The sequence below is a fragment of the Agelaius phoeniceus genome, chromosome 27, assembly GCF_051311805.1.
Source record: "Agelaius phoeniceus isolate bAgePho1 chromosome 27, bAgePho1.hap1, whole genome shotgun sequence".
Lineage (NCBI taxonomy): Eukaryota > Metazoa > Chordata > Aves > Passeriformes > Icteridae > Agelaius > Agelaius phoeniceus.
This window is the reverse complement of record NC_135291.1, coordinates 2,101,048-2,121,407: the sequence shown is the minus strand read 5'-3', so window position 1 is coordinate 2,121,407 and position 20,360 is coordinate 2,101,048. Positions and strand designations below refer to the sequence as shown.

The 20,360-nt window shown below is 49.3% G+C and overlaps 1 protein-coding gene and 1 pseudogene across 2 annotated transcripts; one reads left to right on the top strand and one right to left on the bottom strand.

The window, feature by feature from the left end:
• Positions 1–1,246: 1,246 nt before the first annotated feature.
• On the top strand, positions 1,247–5,519 carry LOC143695816 (uncharacterized; annotated as a pseudogene).
• A 7,397-nt stretch (positions 5,520–12,916) lies between these two features.
• On the bottom strand, positions 12,917–19,101 carry LOC143695941 (flotillin-1-like). Of its 2 annotated transcripts, XM_077191180.1 has the most exons (7): positions 18,919–19,101; positions 18,212–18,287; positions 18,035–18,125; positions 16,337–16,480; positions 15,133–15,252; positions 14,468–14,563; positions 12,917–13,919 (listed from the first exon to the last, which is right to left on the bottom strand). In XM_077191180.1, exons 1-7 carry the CDS (start codon positions 18,959–18,961, stop codon positions 13,500–13,502), a joined length of 990 nt encoding a protein of 329 aa, XP_077047295.1. In that variant the 5' UTR covers positions 18,962–19,101; the 3' UTR covers positions 12,917–13,499. The 2 variants fall into 2 exon arrangements, with proteins under 2 accessions (XP_077047295.1, XP_077047296.1); XM_077191181.1 differs by lacking the exon at positions 16,337–16,480.
• Between the last annotated feature and the right edge of the window lie 1,259 nt (positions 19,102–20,360).

Genomic DNA, 20,360 nt, shown 5'->3' with positions numbered 1-20,360 from the left:
CAGGGGCTGACAGGGAGCGGCTTGCTCTGTACACTTACACCTGCTTCACGATCCATGCTCATCACAATGGCCCATGAATTTCCCCACCTCTTGGCCAGATGAACTTTCTGGGGTAACTCTGGTGATCCCCCCATAGAAGATCCCTCATATGCCTCACAAGCACTGTAAGTGAAGCCCCCTCCCAAGGACTGAGACTGAGACCCTTAAAATTCTAACACAGGGGCACTGGCCTGACTGAAGTGGGATGTTTGCCAAGTGTTGCCTGCAGGTGTGTTTGCTGCACCAAGACTGGTTTCTCATAGACACCAATCCTGAAACAATGGGTCTCGCTCACCGCTGAGATTGATTTGTCCTGTTTTGGAACATGGACTGTCTTACTCATTTTCAATAGACTTATTCTCCATTGTCTTTTATCTGTTCTCCCCTTGGTGGATGACTATAAAAGACCCCTGAGTTAACCAAAGAATTTGAGATTCTCCCCCACGTGACAAGATGGATCTATTGGCTGGACCACGAGGATTTTGTCTCTCCATTGGTAGCTATTCCCACCCCTGTCTTCTTCTCTCTCCCTCTATCCTTTATCTCCTTTCTAATCCTTCTATTGCTTCTGCTGTGGGCACTCAATAAAAGGTGCATTTGTTTTGATTAATACTGAAATCCCCTCTCTGTTGTTTTTGCACTCTGAGATCAGTTAATGAACCATCACAACCCCACTTGTATGAGTGGATCGTGACATTAAATTGCCGTCATGGACAGGATTCTGACAGACAGAGGGGTTTGCAGGGTTGTGTGTAGTCTGTAACAGGGGAAGGATGTTTCACTCCAGCCGCACCGAGCCCGATACCCTGAAAGGGGTGAGTGGTTGTCTAAAAAGGAAAGGGAGTGACTCAAATTTCCCACAAACTGCACATGCCTAGGTGAAAAGCACCCCCATACTCAATTGAGGGCTCTGCCTTCAGAATTTTACAAAAGATCTCTTAGTGCAAAAAGGGAAACTGTTTTTGTGTATGTGTGAATCTGGACTGTCTGGGAAGTGAAGGGACTACTTGAAGTAACTGAGTAGAACCTCCCAGGCACATTTAGTCTCTTCACCCACCCAGGGAAGCAAGGGAAACACAGCAGATGCTGTGTGATTGTGTACCTTAAGTCTACACCTCCCTGTCATGGTTTTGGTCCCTTCACAAAATGACGGAAAACCTCAGCACAAAAGTTAAAGCTGAATTTTATGCTCTGCTAGCCAAACGCAATGCCAAACCTTCTCCCGGAGGAGAAGAACGGGCACAAAGTAACTGATTTAATTTGGAAAATGTTATTGATAGAGTATGTTCCTTACAACATGAAACAAAAGTCAAACTGGGCAAAAATAAAACTATTCTCTGCTCAGTTTTGGGAGCTTGTCTCACAGCAGCTATAAAAACTCTCTTAAAGTGAAGAAGTGAGGAAAAAGCTATAATGGACTCCCTTCTGTCGGGTTCGGCTGTCTGTCTCTGCCCAGACACAGGTAGGGTGGTTCTTGGGTGGCACGCACTTCAAAGGACGAGTCTGGACTCTTCAGCTTTTCGGTCTTCAGATTGTTTATTGTTTCTTATCTACAGAATTTTCTGTCTGCCCAACAGAGGTCTGATCTGCAAGGCAGCCAAGGGCACTCTGACCACCCACGGGGTGGTCATGTCTTTTTATACTAAAATCTACATACATGATATTTACCTTTATTTTCCAATACTTTTCACCCATGTTGGCAAGTGCACTTTCACCATAAACCAATCCCCAAGTGCCAACATCACCACAGGAGATGGAGGACAAGAAGAAAGAAGGACGAGACACACCCTGATCCCTCCATCTTGTCTCCATAACCCCCCTGTACCAAAAACCTTAAAGTTTATATTTCACCCTCTAAATGTGTCTCTTTTACACCCTTCACTCTAAAGTGACTCTCATGTCCTCAAACTCTTGTCACTTCTGTGGATGGATCAAAATCAAGCCACCAAACACTCTTGGCAACATTCCAGGATTTCCGAGACCCCCAAGGGTTCTCCTGGCATCTCTGGACATCGGGAACGATGTGCTGAGTTCCCACACCCTTCAAAACCTAGTTGAAATTTGGCAAAAACAATTAAATGAAGAAAGAAATGAGATCCATCTGTTATGAGCTGCCCTTAGAGAGGAACATGTTAAGAATTCACTGAATGCTGATTCCTCAACACAGGCAGAGGAAAAGAAACTCCTCACATTAAACAGATTTATCCCCATAAGGAACTAGAAGCAGTAAAAAAACTGTGGAGAAAACTGCTGCCCTCATTTGAGACCCCTGGTTAAAACAGAATATAATTATATTAATTATGAAGATTTTGAACCACATATCACAACTAAACAAATACCATTCAGCACTACCAAATTGGCTAAGCTGAAGAAAGAATTTGGGCGCCTCCCACAAGAATCGGAGACAGAATATGTCTTCCAAGTGTCCCTCACTGGTGGAGATCAAATTAAATTAACTGAACAGGAGGCCAGTGGGTACTGGGGACATGGAGTTTTCTTAACAACAGGAGATAAGCGTGACACGTGGTCCCTGACACAATGTGTGCCTTTCTGGGCCAGGGGAATTAATCCTTTGGAAAGGGGAGACCCTTTAGCTATAGTCAGTGCCCCCGACCAGCTTTTGGAAGGCGCCCACAAAGCCACCTGCCTGCAAATGATTCATGAAAAAGGTTGATTCCTGGTTTTCAGTCACCAGTGCAATTACCTGTAAAGCCTGAAATTATGACTCCTTTAATTTGAGGGCTTCCTAAACCTACAGCAATTATTTTACAGAAAACCATAATGGCCTTGGGTCCCATAAAGAGACTAGATAGATTCCTTGGTAACCCCACTGACCAAACTGGATCTACTGATCCTGGTTTCACTCCATACTCCATCCCCTCACAGCCCCCAGCTTCTCAATCTGATTCACCTGCCAGTAGCCATAAAGTTTGGACATGGAGCGAGGTTGCAGTAGATTTGATTAATTACAGTAGATGAGATGGACCTGTAAAAACCCTGGAGGAGAAATCAGAAAAAACAAATGGTGTTTGGTTTGTCAGGGCTCCTCACGGTGAAAATTTAGGGAAGGGAAAACAGATCTCTAACTGCCAACGTTGGTGGTTGTTGGAAGTTAAAAGGGGGGTCCCCAGAGAGGTGATGGATGGTTTGCCCCTTGATAAATTACAGAAAATAATAACTAATTGGCACTATCAGAAACCGAATTTATCAGTTCAACCCAGTGCACCCCTCCCTTCTCAGAATCCAGCCAGTGAGCCAAAAGAAACCCTCTCCCAGCCTCTCCCTCAGAATTTAGGATGTGAGCCAAAGCAAACACAGAACCAGAGAAACTAGGCTCTCCATCCCTTATAGGTGAGCAAAGGGCTGGAGCATGGATGGATCTGAGAATGCTCACTAAACATAAATCAGGAGATATACTGATCACAGCTATCACAGGCCTCAAACAGGCACTTGTAACCTTTCTGATTGCCACTGGGGCACAAATCTCTGCACTAACAAAAAGGATGCCCAGAAGTGTAGAATTGTTCCAACAAAGAAACAATGATGTGCTTTAAATGCCCTAGGAACTACAGAATCTATGAATGTGGAGTTTTTAGTAAAACTCACGCTCCATGGAGAGGAGAATCAATTAGTTGTCAAAATTGGGGATATTCCAAACAATTTATTAGGGATGGATGTTATTGCTGGGAGGCAGTGGGAAGATTCTGAGGGATTCCTGTGGTCATTTGGCGTGCCACGTCTTAACATTAGACTGCTCCAAGCTGCATCCTCCTCACTGTCTAGCAAAATTACTCATGTAAAACAATACCCTCTACCTTCTGGTGCCAAAGAGGGCATCAACTGGTTATACAGGACTTGTGAGACAAAGGAGTAATAGTGAATACCCATTCTCTTTTCAACTTGCCAGTGTGGCCAGTTTGGAAACCCAATGAGAAGTGGAGGCTGACAGTAGACTTCTGCAGGCTTAATGCCAACACAGACCCTCTTACAGCAGCAGTCCCAAATTTGGCTGAATTAATGGCATCAATTCAAGAAAAAGCTCACTCAGTCATGGCAACTATAGATGTCAAAGACATGTTTTTTATGATACCCATACAGCCAGAAGATATGGACCGTTTTTCCTTCACATGGAAAGGACAGCAATACACTTTCACTAGGCTTCCCCAAGGCTACAAACACTCCCCCACTTTGGCCCACCCTACTTTAGCCCAGGAATTAGAAAAAACACCCAAACCTGATCCTGTAGCTGTTTATCAATACATTGATGACATTCTGGGGTGGGGGGGGGGGGGGGGGGGGGTGTGTGAAATAGAGGTAGTAGGGAAACATCAGCAGAAAATAATCTCTCACTTAGAAAGTCTTGATTTGCAGATGCCCCCAGAGAAAATTCAGAAGTCTTCTCAGGAAGTGAAGTTTTTGGGAATTTGCTGGAAAGGAGGTATGACATGTATTCCACCTGATATCCTAACCTCTTTAGATCAGATCAAAATGCCTGAATCCAGGAAAGATCCCCTGCAAGCTCTAGGATTATTAGTGTTCTGGAGAAAACACATTCCAGATCTTTCAATAATTGCCAGGCCCCTTTATGACTTGCGGAGCAAATGGGGTGAAATGGGATTGGACTCCTTCTCAGGAGGAAGCATTGCAATTGCTGATTTTTGAAGCAACAGCTCACCAAGCACTGGACCCTGTCCATCCCACAGATCCCTTTCAGCTGGAATGGGGATTTGCCTCCTCAGGGCTGTCAGTACAGCTACGGCAGCAGGGTCCTGAGGGTCCAACAAGTCCTGTTGGTTTCTATTCCTGTGGTTTCAAAGATGCTGAGAAAAGATACACTACCTGGGAAAAAGGATTGTTTGTGGTTAGCTTAGCTCTCATAGAAGTGGGAAAAATTGCACAACAACAACCAGTTGTCTTGAGAGGCCCTTTCAAAGTTATTAAGACAGTCACTACTGGGACCCCCCACCCCACCCCCGCCGACAGGGTGGCCCAAAGGGCCTCAGCTGCAAACTGGTATGCTCAGATTGAACATTACTGTAACATTTTCTCAATAACAGAAGGAGCTGTAAAAAATTTAGCGATCCAAGAAACTGAGAATTTGGGCAGCAGCCATGACAAACCTGCCTCTGTAATTAAAACATCCCCTCCTTTCTCCACCAAACGATCAGCAAATTCTTGGTTCCCTGATGCCTCTGCTAAACAGGAGGGGAAGGTGTGGAGATACAGGGCAGCAGCCCTCCACATTTCCTCTGGTGAACGAATCATTACCGAGGGAGAAGGCAGTGCTCAGGTTGGGGAGCTGAGAGCTGTTTGGAGAGCTTTCCAACATGAGGTACAGAATACCTCTCCTGTCTGCATCTACACGGACTCCTATGCTGTGTATAAAGGATGTACTGAGTGGCTTCCTTTTTGGCAGCAAAATGATTGGGAAGTTAACAGAATTCCAGTATGGCAAAAGGAAAAGTGGCAAGAAATTTTGAACATCACAAGCCAAGGGAACTTTGTTAGGGTGAGCAGCCTTTCATCAGACAGATGGAAATCCAGCAGGAGAGTGGAACAATAAAGCTGATGATTTAGCAAGACTAAGTCCCCTGAAAAGGAACAAATTACAGAGGACTGGGATCAACTATTAGAATGGCTGCATGTAAAAAGACAGCACACAGGTGTGAAAGATTTGTACAAGGAAGCTCTGGCCCAGCGTTGGCCTGTCACCAAGGAAAGGTGTAAAACATGCGTATCAACCTGTGAGCAATCGCAGACTGGAGACTGGAGAGACATCCTTTGGAAGATGACCCTCTGCATTTCAGAAAGGGTAAAGGCTTATGGGACGCGTGGCAGGTAGACTATATCAGCCCCTTTAAGAAGTCAGGAGTTAAACACTTTGTGCTGGTAGGAGGAGAAATTGTATCTGGGATGGTCCAGGCCAATGCTTTTAAAAGACCTACAGGAGATAATACTGTAAAAGCATTGCAGGGATGGTTTGGAATTTTCCCAAAACCACAGGAAATTCAATCTGATAATGGGTCCCACTTCACTGCTAGAATTGTACAGGATTAGGCAAAAAATGAAGGAATTAAATGGACTTTTCACACCCCTTACTACCTTCAAGCTAACGGGATCGTGGAAAAGACCAATGGTCTTTTGGAATGACTTTTGAAACCAGAGGAGGGAAATTGGGATGTTCGGTTATGGGAAGCTGTGAAAAGTGTGAATGACAGATGGGGGGGGTAAATGGGTGTCCCAAAATCACTGTTTTTTGCCCCATAGCTCCAAGCATAATTGCCTCTCTAGGGAGACCAGATGATTTCAAGATTCCAGCATATTACCCTGGACAACCTGTTCTGGTGGACTTCCCTACTGTAGGGGAACTACCACTAGTGCTAAAAACCCCTCTGAATAAACATGCATGGGTAGCCTCTGATGCTCTAGGGAGAGAGCATCGGATAAATACACACTGGATAATTCCATCATTCTAACTTTTTCTGTCCCTTAGGGGCAGGATTCTGTTGTGTTTACTTTTACAGAAGAACCCTGAGGGACATGAGGATCATCTGAACCATGATAACACTGGTGATACTTTTCTGCATCCTACCACAATTCCGTGGACAGAATCCTGCTGAGTGGTCGTGGTCTGAAGCTACCATCCATCACACTAATGTTCTAGGACCATATCCCAAGGGTCGCCACCTGAACCTAGAGCCTATAGTGCTGCATGACTCTGAGATATATCGCCCAGGTGAGTGGGGATGGGATCAGAAGGACTGGACTAGAGCCCTAACTGGAACAATTGGTGAGTCGATTGTGGTAGCGTGCAGAAAAGTGGAAGGATCTCTCTATGAGAAAGCCACCTCCATTGCAGGTGCTGGAAATTTTTTAGAACCAGATGGAAAAAACTATTTGCACATCCCTACAACAGAACTGTGTCCTACGATAAAGTGGGAGTGTACCAAACAAATTCCCCTCACTCTGTGCTGCCGGCAGGAGTACGTTGGTAACTACACTTTAGGCCCCAGAACCAACAATGCAATTACAAAGGATTGTAGAAATGAATCAACTGACTGCTGGCATAATTTTACTTTAGCCAAACCAACTTATGTGACACGCCGTTGGCAAAATAACTTGACAAATCCATTAATTTTAAAAGGCCTGGTTTACAAACTTAAGATAAATGCTATAACAAAGCCCACACTGAGTACAGTAGTCACACCCCAGTAGGTAGAAAGGACTGAGAGTACCCTTAGTCAACTTGATACTGAATGGCCTTGGTCCCAGGCTTTTGTTCATTTTTCCAGATCCACAGGAAATGTGAAGGATTTAAACCTATCAGCTGTCATTATGCATGAAAATCAGATATACACTAGGCAGGAATGGGAAAACCAAAAAACCTGGCAGCTTCAAGGGATAGTGGGGAAAAAAATTAGTATGGGATGCTGAATGATTAACAGAACTACCCATAGTAACGCAACCTCAATCGGTGTTTTGACAGATCAAACAAATAAGCATGAAAAGGTTTGTACGCACCCAAGCTTACAGGATTGTTGGCACAATTTTACATTGGCACAAACCATAGAAGTGGTTTGTCTTTGGTCCAAAAAATGTAGGCCTGTAGGGCCTACATTTTAAGTTTATAGTAAATGCTATAGCCCAACTGGTTACAATTTACACCACCACCACTCCAGCCCAACCACCGCTTATGCTTAGCCCAAGAATTTTTGAAAATGGACCAGATATAATTAGGAAAACAGGACAACAACAAATACTGTTCAATCCAGCATGGTTCTCTTAAACAAGTCAAATTGCTGATGCAAAGTAATGTCTCAGAAATTCAGCCGGCCTGTTCGCCTTTTTTGCAAACTCCCTTTGAGGGTTGGATGACCTGGTTGCAAAAGCGGAACTCTTTTAAAAGACGGACGCTAAGAGACATAACCGGTGTTGTGGGAACAGGATTGGGAATTCTAAAGAGTATTGATTCAGAAGTATTAATGAATAGAATTGGCTGCGACAACTAGAGATTTGACCAAATTACAGCAACCACTACAGTCATTGGTTTTAGGAACACACCAGTGGCTGCTATCAAACATTTTGCCAAATTGGGAAAAGGTAAATGTAAATGACCACAAATTGGTAATTGATGCACTTGGTGCTACACAAAACAACATTTCTTTGGCTCTCAGCTGTATCCAGGCATAATTGTGGATGCAGTCAGTTGCTGCCTCAATGATAAGAGAAGGTGAAGAAGGCACTTTTCCTACTGAAATTTGGAAAATAATTTGGGACAGTGCCACTGATTTTGAAAGAGAATTTCAATCCTGGTGGAACTTAGTGAATTTAACTTCCAATCCCATTACAAACATAGCCATGGCTTTTGTGTTAACTATACGTAATGCCTCAGTGCGTTTGATATTTCCTATGATTGCATTAGGGCTGAATCATGATGGAGCTGTTCTCTATCCTTATGAGCATTGGGAATGGGCCCGTCAAATTGGTGAGAAATGGCAAAATGTTCATTTAGAATCTTGTCTTGTCTGAGAACAACAAGGGCTCATCTGTGAAAGCAATGCAGTCATAGCTCAAGACATTTGTTTAGACACAGAGCAAAATATCTGTCATTTTGAAATTCAGCCTAATGAGACTTCTGAAACAGTCCTTATATATATAGGCAATGGATGTGCATGCTTCAGACCTGCTTGTCATTTTGTATTCGTAGAGAATGTTGTAGTAGATACCAAAAATCATTCAAATTTTTGTGCTTGTAACTTTACCAAGATTACAGGATGGGATTTCTCTTATGAAGCTCCAGTTACCTCTCACTACCCATTGCAATCCAACTACACACTGATTCACAAACTGATGCCTACTCCTATTGGGATGGATCTCACTTTGGTAAGACAACTGCTGCTCCATCGAGACTTAGTTGAAATCCTTGAGAAGATTGAGAAAAACGCACAGAAAGCCCTGGTGACTGTTCATCACAATGTGAGACAGATACCCCGTGTCATGGAAAGGGTGGAGAAAGATGCCGAGCACAGGGGGTGGGATACTCTTTTAGGTGGTCTCCTACTGCCACGGGTGTCCTGAGCAGTCTGTGTCATCCCATTGTTATCCTTTTGATACCAATTCTGCTGGGTTTTATTTTATCAGCAGTCCCATTTGTTATGAATTGGAGCATGAAACAGCTGACAAGATTGATGTCTATAGTTCATGCACACAACTTGGCTGATGTCCTGTGCACTGTGAACATCCCCAAGACAGTGACACAAGGCAATTATGAATAAGCATATGTGTTTTGGAATAATCCTAATTTCCATTTATGATTTTGTGGGAATTACTTTCCATTTTTAGTGAATTTTTTTAGAAAATCATTTTTTAAAGTTAATGCTTATATTATGATTTGTTTATTGCTTTTGCTTTTGATTATTTGTGACTTGTTTTAACCATTTGAAAATTGTTATAAAAGTAATATTGTTTAATTAATCAACCATTTGTGAAAATTGCTATGATTATCAATATTAATTATGTTTGTTTATGGTGTCCCTTTTTCCCCTCCTTTTCCTATCCTTTCTTTTCCTTCTCTCTCTCTCTTTTCCTCTCTTTCTGTTGTCCCTATTTTTCCGGGTTATACTACCAACATACGGTGAGTTCTGCAGACCCACCAGCGACACTCCAGAGTTCTGCTGATGAAGATCCCTTCAAGACAATCGTGAGTCACGGGGTCGTGTCAGAGTCTGTCCGAATTTCCCTCATCTGCCTCACGATCGTCACTGGGGGACCACTGAAGAGAAGACCCCCCCCTGTCTTAAATCTCTGGCTCCAAAGGAGAAAGTCATGTGCCTGAGACCTGAGAGCGTTGCCAAGCCATTGTTTTCACAGGTGTTGTTTGCTGTGTGCTACACTGAGCCCAATGAGAAGAAGAAGGAAGCACCGTGCCCTTTTTGCAACAACAGCCTTGGGAGCTGTCCCACCTCTCGGCCTGGCTGGACTTCTCCTGAGTTCTGGGTGGTCCCCCCACAGAAGACCCTCACCTCTTTTACAACCACCGTGACAGACAGACTGAGATGTAAGGAGCCTCTCCATCAAGGACTGAGACACGAAACCCCCATGTGAAAAGGCCCCTCTGCTCCTTCCAAGGACTGGGACTGAAACCCCCAGCCCGGGGCAGGCGTGTGGGGGAGGCAAGCTGACCAAAGCGAGATGTTTGCCTGCAGGTTGTGACCGCTGGACCAAGAACACAATGGCTCTCGTTTGCTGCTGAGAACATGGACTACCTGTTACATCTATTCCTTATTGTATCTGTTTCCCCCTCCCCAGCAATTTCCAATAGAGTTATCATAATAAAAACCTCTGAGTTAGCCAGAGACTTGGAGATCTCCCCGACGTAACAGGCGGATCCTCGACTGGACTGGACCAAAGGACTTCGTCTCTACGTTTGGTAGCTCTATCCCCCTCTTTCTCTCTCTCTCTTTTTGTGTCTCTCTTCCTCTGTCTTTTTCTCTCCCTTAATCCTTCTATCACATTTTGCTGTGGTCATTCAATAAAGGTGCATTTGTTTCGATTATCATTGCAAACCCCCTTGTACTGTGTCGGTTCTTTTTGCACCCTGAGATCAAATCCACGAACCATCACGAAACCCGTCTGTTAGGACGGATCGTGACACCCCCCGAGGACCCCTCCCCAAATTCCCCCCCAAAGCCCCCCCAGCACCCCCAGATCCCGTTAAAACCCCCTCAAGTTCCCCCCAGACCCTCCCCAAATCCCCCCCAAACATCCTCAAGACCCCTCCCCAAATTCCCCTCACGACCCCTCCAGGACCCCTTACCTGTTCCTGCGCCTCCTCAGCAGCTCCCGGAGCCCCCTGTCCTCTCCCAGCGCCTCCCCCGCTCTCTCCAGCGCCTCCCGCAGGACCCGCCCGAGCCCGGGGCGGCTCCCGGGCGTCCCTGAGGGGGTCCCGGGGGGCGGTGAAGGGGGAGGGGGCGCCCGCTCCATGCCCGGCCCCGGGGTCAGGGGGCGCCGCTTCGGGCTCGGCTCTGATTGGCTGGAGCGGCGCGGGGAGGGCGGAAGTGGGTGAGGGGAGACGCCCGGTAATTGGTTGGTTTCGTAGAGGGCACGGTGATTGACAGGAGAGGGGCGGGGAGGCGGGCTTTGCTGAGGGGAGGCGCGCGGTGATTGGTTGGTTCGGCTCCAGAGAGGCGGCAGTAGCTGAGGGGAGACCTGCGGTGATTGGTTGGATCGGCGCACGGGGAGGCCGCTCTTCCTGAGGGGAGACCCGCGGTGATTGGATGGTTTGGGGCGGGGCGCGCCACTGTTGGCTGGGAAAAGTCCGGGATTATTAAGGGAACGTTTCCAGTTTTTGGGAGAAAAACTCTCAGATTTTTAAGGAAAAATTCCCATATTTTTGCAGGAGAAACATTCCCGGAATTTTTGACTCCACATGACCCCAAATAACCCAAATAACCCCAAAACACTCGAAATAAACACCAAATAACCCCAAAAAAACCCAAACAATACCCAAAAGTCCCCCAGAAAACCCTGAATAAATCCAAATAACCACAAAAAACCAAAAAACCCCTAAATTAAACCCATAAAACCCTAAATTATTTCAATTACACCTAAAAAAATGCCATATACACCAAGATAAACCCAAAGAACCTCAAATAATTCCAAATAAACCCAAATAAGCCCAAACTAACCCAAATAACCCCAAATAAACAGAAATGAACGAAGTAAAACCGAAGATAAACCCCACATAATCCATAAACAACCCGAAATAAACCCCAAACAATCACTAAATAATCCCAAAGAAACCCCAAGTAACCCCAGTTCCTCCCGTCCCCACCCCAAAGCAGATCCCGACCAATCAGAACGCGCGGCACTGATGACAATCCACTTGCTGGGCAGAAACTCAGAGCACAGGCCCTGCTCAGCGATTTTCAGCCAATCAGCGCCCGGCGCGACTCTGACTCATCAGTTGCCAAGATCAGTCAAGGCCTCTCACTGCTGTACTCACAGACCGCACGGGGTAATTTCCAGCCAATCAGAGCGTGTCTCGCTGATGACTCATCAGTTGCCAGCAGCGCAATTTGGGGAGGGGGGGAAGGTGACCCTGGGGATGGGCTGGAGACCCCAAATTAATGCAAAACGGGGTCGGGACCCCAAAACGGAGCAGAAGGGGCCTGGAGCCCCCAAAAACAAACACGGGGGAGGGGACTGGGGGAAGGATCGGAAAGGGGAGGGAGAGTGGGGAAAAGAGGGGGTGGGACCCCAAAATTGAGCTGGGAGGGGAATGGGACATCCAAATTAAGCTGGGAGGGGTAGGGGATCCCAAAACTGAGCTGGGAGGGGGGTGAGACCCCCAAACAGGATGAAGCCAATTTTGTTCCTGGAATATGAAAAGTAGTTTATGGATATGCATGAGGGTCTATGAATATGCAACAGGCTGATGTCATGGGAGACAAGGACCATCGAGCAAAGGTTGTTATGGCCACCAAGACCCCCCAGTTATTTTCAGGGACACCCCTTATATTAATCTGGTTTTAATTCCATCAGCCTGTTGCATATTCATAGACCCTCATGCATATCCATAAACTCATTTACATATTTCAGGAACTATTTCACATGGCCCGTCCTTGGGGGTGTCTCCTCATTTCAGGAGCCTCCACTGAAATGGAAAATGTAATCTCCCTCCCTTTGAAAAAAATTATTATTATTATTATTATTATTATTATTATTATTATTATTATTATTATTATAGGCATGAGTGGGCATTATTATTATTATTATTATTATTATTATTATTATTATTATTATTATTATCAATAAGAATAAACAACTATAAAAATTATAATTAAGTTTGAAATTAAGGGGCTCTCAGGCAAAAATATGGGAGTAGAAATAACAGTTCTTTATTAGGAAAAATTAAAAATTCAAACGCATTAGTACAAACAAAAAAAAATGTGACAGAGTCAGAATCCTCTGGGAATCCAGTAGAGAATGAGGCTGATCCTTTGGAATCCAGTGAGAAAAGGGCTGATCCTTTGGAGAATCCATTTCTTACCCCCCAAAGACAGGGCAAAGGCAGGGCCATGGAGTTTTTATAGGGTATCCCAAAGGGTGGAGTTGGGGTTTGGGTCAGGGGAGGAGTTCTTAGCAACACAAGAAGGGTGAGATCAAATTCCTGCCTCTTAGCAACAGCAGCATTCCACACAGAACGACCCCCTAAATCCTAAATTCCCTCTAAAACAACTGAGAAATTGTGGAACTGCAGATATATTCAATCAATTTCCTTCATTTAACCCAGTTTGGGGTATTTTTAAAGGATGAAGGTGAAGCAGAGGAAAATTAAGGCCAAACCAAAAGGAGAAGCAGCCAGGAGTGTTCCCAACATGGATCACAGGGAATGTGATGACACCAGGCAGGGGGGGCCAGGTATCTCTAGGGGGAGCTCAGGCAGCCTGGGGGTGTCCTCAGGTGACCCAAGAGACCCAAATTTGGGAGAAAACCCCAGCATTTGGAGGTTCCAGGTGTTCTGGAAGGTTCCAGGTGCTCCAGGTGAGCTTCCAGGCCCCATTCCAGCCCCCCCAGGTGTGTTTGCTACCTATCCCCAGATGTGTGAGTTGCCTGTAACTGAAACACCAGATAGGCCATGGCCCTGTGACACTCCCAGGTGTTACCTGTCCCAGGTGTGTTTGCTCCCTGTCCCAGCTGTGTTCCCTGTCCAGCTGTGGCCTCACCTGCAGCTGGAAGGCCAGCTCAGCCGTGGCCCTGCGGGCGCTGACGGCTCCATCACACTCAGCCTGGGCCACCTGGAAGTCGCGCTGGGCTCGCGCCGTGGCCTCCTCGCTCAGCAGCTGCGCCGACACCTGCTCCTGCCGCGCCCGCGCCTCCTGTGGGGACAGCGGCACTGGGAGGGACTGGGAGGGACTGGGAGGGACTGGGAAGGACTGGGGAATGGGGTGCTGGGAGCACTGGGTGTACGGGGGGTGTTGGGGCACTTGGGGAATGGGGGTACTGGGGGGACTGGGAGAGACTGGGAGGAACTGGAACGGGACTAGAAAGGCACTGGGAGCACTTGGGAGGGACTGGGGTACTGAGGGTACTGGGAGGAGCTGGACAAGAACTGGGAGGTGCTGGAGTGGGATTAATGGGGTAATGGGAGAGTACTGGGGGTACTGGGGCAGTTTGGGGAATGGGGTACTGGGGACACTGGGAGGGACTGGGACAGACTGGAATGGGAAATGAACGGCACTGGGAGGGCACTGGGGAACGGGGTACTGGGACTGTCAGGGGTACTGGGAGCACTGGGATGAACTGGGACCCACAGGGAGAGCACTGGAGAGCACTGGGAATAGTGGGGGGTGACTGACAGGAAGGTGACCCAGCTGCCCCCAGGTGTTTCTCCAGATGTGTCCCCAATGTCCCCGGTGTCACTCACGCGGATCCCGGCGTCGCGTTTGGCCTCGGCCTCTCCCACGCGGGCGTCGCGCTGCACCTGCGCCGTGCGGCCCTTCCCGAGGGAGCGCAGGTAATCCTGCACGGGGACACACCTGTCACACCTGTGCCACCTCCCTGTCACCCATGCCACACCTGTGTCTCTTCCCTGTCACACCTGAGTCCCCATCTGTGTCACCCCTGCACCTGCGCTGTGCCGCCCTTCTCAAGGGAGTGCAGGTAACCCTGCACGGAGACACACCTGTCACACCTGTGCCACCTCCCTATCACCTATGTCACACCCCTGTCACCTCCCTGTCACACCTGTGTCACACCTGTGTCACCTCATCCCCCCAGATGTATCCCAGGTGTGTATTAGCCTCCCCCAGCTGTCCCAGCTGTGCCCAGGTGTATCCCAGGTGTCCCCATCTTGTCCCTGGGCATCTCCAAGTGTGTCCCAGGTGTGTCCTGAGTGTCTCAGTTATGTCCCAGGTGTGTCCCAGGTGTGCCCAGGTATCTCCAGCTGTCCCCCCAGGTGTGTCCCAGGTGTGTCCCAGCTTTCCCCAGCTGCTCCCAGGTGTATCCAAGGTGTATCCTGGCTGTCCCCAGGTATGCCAGGTGTCCCCACATGTGTCCCCAGCTGTCCCCAGCCATGCCCAGGTGCATCACCTGCTCGTCGTGCACGTCCTTGAGGGTGTAGCTGACCACGGAGATGCCCATGTTCACCAGGTCAGAGGAGGCCACGCGGAAAACCTGATCCGAGAATTTCTGCCGGTCCTTGTAGATCTCCTGGGCGGGGCCGGGGTGGGGCTTAGCAGGGCGGGGCTCAAATGGGGGTGGGGCTTGGCTGGGCAGGGCCCAAGAGTGGGGTTTAAGTTGGGCAGGGCTCAGTGGGGTGGGGCTAAAAGGGGCAAGGCTTAGTAGGGTGGGGCTCAAATTAGGCAGGGATCAACAGAGTGGGGCTCAAAGGGGTGGAGCTTAGAGGGGAGGGGATCAAGTAGGTGGGGCTTAGCAGGGTGGGGCTCAAGTAGGGTGGGACATTGCAGGGCAGGGGTGAAGCTTAGTGGGCCAGGGCTTAGTGGGGGGAGGGGGGCCCAAGGGGGTGGAGTTTAAATTGGGCCAGGCTTATTGGGGTGGGGCTTAGCAGGGAAAAGGCACAGGGATAGTGGGCGTGGTTTATCCAGGAGGCGTGGCTTGAGACAATGGGTGGTGCCAGGTAGGAGAAGTGCTATCTGGGGGTGTGGCTTTGATCTTAGGGGCGTGGTTTGGTTCTGCGGGTGTGGCTTAAGCAGAAAGAGATCAGGATTAAGGTGGGAGGTGGCTTGAGCAAAGTGAGTGTGACCTAAATTGAGGGGTGAGGACACGATTAAGGCAGGGACATGACTTGATGCAGGGGCATGGCTCGAGTCATGGGGTGGAGTCTGGTGGGTGTGGCTTTGAGAGAGGGTGGGGCTTATACTGGGGCAGGGTCAAGAAGGGAGGCGGGGCTTAGGGAGGCGTGAGGCAGGAGTGGGCATGGCTTTAGAGGGAAGGAGGATCTTGTGCTGCTGGGCAGGGCTTTAGCAAAAGGGTGACATATTGTGGGTGTGGCTTTACAGGGGGTGTGGCCTACTCCAGGGGTGGGGGCTTTCAAGGGGTGGAGCTTATGGGTCAGATGGGGGAGAAGTCTCTTAAAGAGCCACATCCCAGCCCAAGGGGAGATGGCAACTTCCCCCTGAGGGGGTGAGTCAATCCAGGTTGGGACAATGGGGGCGTGGCTTCTGAGATCTGGGATTTCTTAAAGGGGCCATGGCCCATCCCAAATGGGGGGCATTGGTTGGATCCCAAATAGGTGTTTCTGTCCTGGGAGGGGCGTGGCTTCCTCCAGCCCCACCTCCACAGTCATGTGGGCCATGATGGCGCGCTGGTGGCCCTCCAGCGTCTCCAGGGCGATCTGGCCAATCTCGCTCTCCGACTTGCCCAGGAACATCTGGCAGGCAGCTGCCAGCATCTCCTTGTTCTGCCCCTGGATCTTCACCTGTGGGGGAGCTGGGATCACCTGGGACCCCCCCAGCCACCCCTGGGACCCACCAAAATTGGCATGGCCCCTTTCAGGGGTAGGTGTGGCATTGCCTTTTGAAGTTTGATTGATAGGGTGGGGACCACCAGGGTAGCGCCCTTTGTGAGTATAATCCACTTGGAGGGGGCTTGGGGATCCACACCAATCCCAGCCCATTTCTGGGGAGGTGTTACCCCTCTTAAAGAGGGCCTCAACACCAAAAACTCCTTTTAAGGGAGGTCAAGACCCTCCAGTGGGATTTTGGTGTCCCCACCACCCAGAACCACTTTAAGGATTGGACTTTGACCCCTTTAAGAAGGGTTTAGGAAGGCTGCCCCATCACAAACCTTTTTTATTTTTAACAGTTTTGATAAAGGCTTTAAAGGGAGTTTAAATGCTTTTAAAGGATTTTTAAAGGGTTTTTCCTCCTCTTAAGGAATTTTTGGGTCCCCACCACTCCAAGCCTCTTTTAAGGAGGATTCCCCCTCTAATCCCAGGGGTTTGGGGATCCCCAAAACTTCGAGCTCCTTTCAAGGGATTCCTCACCCCTAAATGCCCTTTCTGGGAGCGTTTTTAACTCCTGCAAGTGTTTCCGGTGGGCCCCACCACGCCAAACCCCCTTTAAATCCTTCCTCCCCGATTTGTTTTGCGCTTCCCGCTACCATCGCCGCTTTAAGAATGCCCTTAGGTGGGCCCCACAACAACCTCACTTAAAAGGGCCATGCCACCCCGGCTGGTTCGGGCAGGGGAGCCCCGGGGGGGTTTTGGGGGGTCCTGGGGGATAATTGGGGGTCCCGGATGATTTTTGGGAGGTTCTAAGGAGATTTCGGGGTTTCAGAGTGTCGGTTTGGGGGTCTCGAGGGGGTTTTGGGGGTACCCGCGTGAGATATTTGGGGGTTTTGGGGGATTTGGGGGGTCCCAGAGGAATTTTGGGGGTTCCAGAGGGGAATTTTGAGGGTTCCCAAAGAGATTTTGGGGGTTCTGAGTGGATTTTTGGGGGCTCTGAATGGGGTTGTTGGGGTCCCAGTGGGGTGTTGGGGTCTGGGGAGGGCTGCAGGTACCGAGGGGCATTTTGGGGATCCCGGGAAGGATTTTGGGGGATCATGAGTGTATTTTTGGGGATTCCGAGGGGGGATTTTGGGGTGTCCAGGAGGGGATTTCTGGGGCTTTGATGGGAGATTTTTTAGGGGGTTTTGGGGGTCAAGGAAGGGACTTTTGGGGGATTCTGAGGGAGGATTTTCGGGAGCCAAAGAGGGGATTTTGGGGGGATTTTTAGGATATTTTTGGCAGTCCAGGAGGGGATTTTTGGGGGCACAGAAAGCAATTCTGGGGGGATTCCTGGGGGGATTCCTGGGGGGGTGTTTTCTGGGGGGGGGGATTTTTGAGGGGGGGGGTTGTGCTGTTTTGGGGGTCTAGGAGGGGATTTTGGGGGACTTTTGGGGATTTTTGGCAGTTCTGATGGGGGATTTTCTGGGGTCCATGAGGGCATTTTTGGGGTATTTTCGGGGTGTTTTCGGGTCGTTCCAGGGGTACCTGTGCGATGCCGGTGACGGAGATGGGCACCCCGTGGCGGGTGTAAACCTTCTCACTGCGCACGGGCAGCGTCAGCGTGTTCAGGGAGATCCTGGGGAGGCCGGGGAGATCACCCCAAATCTCTGGGGAACCCCCCCCACCCCGAACCCCAAAAAACCCCCCCGGGCCCCTCCTCACCGCTGGATCTGCTGCAGGCACGGGATCACCAACACCCGGCCCCCGGCCACCATCACCGGGGGGCTGCGGCAGAAACCTGGGGGGCACCGAGAGCTGGGGGGGACCCTAAACCCCGAGGGGACCCCAAAACCTCGGGGGAACACGGAGACACCCTCAGGAATCCCCGGAACGGGTTTTGGGGGGGGTCCCAGGAGGGGCTTGGAGGGGGTTGGGGTGGTCAGGGGGGACCTCAGGGGTTTTGGAGGGGGGAAATTGGGGGGAAAATCTGGGGGAAAATTTGGGGGGGTGTCCCCAGGAGTCCCGGGGTGGGGCAGAATGGATGGGGGGGACCCTCGGGGAGGGGTTTGAGGGGTCCCAGGAGGGGTTTGGGGGCTTAGGACGGGTCCGGTCCAATGAGTCCCAGGGTGAGTTTGGGGGTCCGGGGGGGGGGGGGGTTCCCACGAGTTTTGGGGATAATTCTGGGGGTTCCTTGGAGGGTTTTGGGAGGATTTTGGGGGTTCCCAGGAGATTTTGAGGGGAGAGATTCTGGGGGGTCCCAGGAGTTTTTGGGGAGTTCCGGGGATTCCCAGGAGATTGAAGGGCGCGGGCGGGGGTCCTGGAAGGGTTTTTGGGGGGAATTCTGGGGGTTCCCGGGAAATTCTGAGGGGATTTCGGGGTTCCCAGGAATTCTGAGGGTCACCAGGAGCCCCCGGGCCCCCCGAACTCACCCGACACCACCATGGCCTCGTTGGGGCCGCAGGTGAAGAACATCGCGGCGGGGAAGGGCCGCGGATCGATGGGAGCCGATGGGGATCGATGGGAATCGATGGGGATCAGTCGGGATCGATCGGAGCCAATCGGGATCAATCGCGATCCGCGACCGCCGCCCCGATCCCGGCAGCCCCCGCGCTCGCCACTTTTGCATTAGCGCGGTGACGTCACCAAACACGCAGTTTCCCATTGGCTGCCGCGCCAAGGGCGCGTAGGGGAAATCTGTTCTGCCTGGCAACCTGTGACGTCCCTGATTTCCCGGCGCTCCATTGGCTGCGCCCTGCTCAGATTTCCGTCTTTTCCATGGGAAATGAACAATTTCAGTAAAGGATGAACCTGGGGGTGAGGGCAGTGACGGGGTCTGGGGAGCTCCAGACCATGGCCGGGTCGTGGTCATCTCATGGTCAGCTCATGGTCAGCTCATGGCCATAATTGTATCATGGTCATCTCACGGCCGCGATTGTGTCGTGGTCAGAATCATCTCATGGTCATGGTCATCTCATGGTCAGGATCATGTTATGGTCATGGTCATGTTGTGGTCATTTCTTGGTCACAATTCCCCACGGCCATGGTCATCTCACAGTCATTGTTATGTCATGGTCATACTCATGGACATTTCTTTGTCACCTTATGGCCATGGTTGTGTCATGGTCATAGTCATGGTCATCTCATGGTCATCTCTTGGTCTCAATATCTCATGCTCATGGTCATGTCACAGTTGTAGTCGTGTCACCATCACAGTCATGGTGTCACCATGATGGTTATGGTCAATTCTTGATCATCATCATCTTGTGCTCATAGTCAACTCACCATAATGCTCATATCATTCCTGATTACCATCATCTCATGGTCATGGTCACAGTCATGGTCATAGTTCTGTCAAATTAATATCATGGTTATGGTCATGGTCATCTAATGGTCATGGTCATCTCGTGTTCATAATCATCTTTTTATCACCATTATCTCATGGTTGTGGTCACCTGTGGCCACAATAATTTCATAGCCATGGTTATATTGTGTTCATCTCCTAATCTCAAACATCTCATGCTCTTGGTCATCTCCTGATCACCATCATCTCGTGCTCACTGTCATCTCACTGTAATGGTCATCTCATGGTCACCACATGGTCATCTCAAGGTCATGGTTGTGTCATGGTCATTGCATGGTCAAGGTCATCTCATGGTCTTGATCACCCCATGGCCATAATTTAGTCATGATCATCTCATGGTCATTTCATGGTCATCTCATGGTCACAATCACATCATCAAAGCAATGGGTGTGTCACAGTCATGGGTATTCCATGGTCATGGTCATTGTAATGATCATCTCATGGTCATAATCCTGTCATGGTTGTGGTCATCTCACAATTGTCTCATGGCCTTGATCACCACATGGCCAT

What these genes read in the sequence shown, in the direction of transcription:
- LOC143695941 (XM_077191180.1), bottom strand. Translation starts at nt 18,961, where the DNA reads ATGTTCTTCACCTGCGGCCCCAACGAGGCCATGGTGGTGTCGG. An exon ending in CCGTCACCGGCATCGCACAG is followed by an intron (nt 16,481 to 18,034) that starts GTACCCCTGGAA and finishes GCTCCCCCACAG; the next exon opens with GTGAAGATCCAGGGGCAGAA. An exon ending in AGGACGTGCACGACGAGCAG is followed by an intron (nt 14,564 to 15,132) that starts GTGATGCACCTG and finishes GTCCCCGTGCAG; the next exon opens with GATTACCTGCGCTCCCTCGG.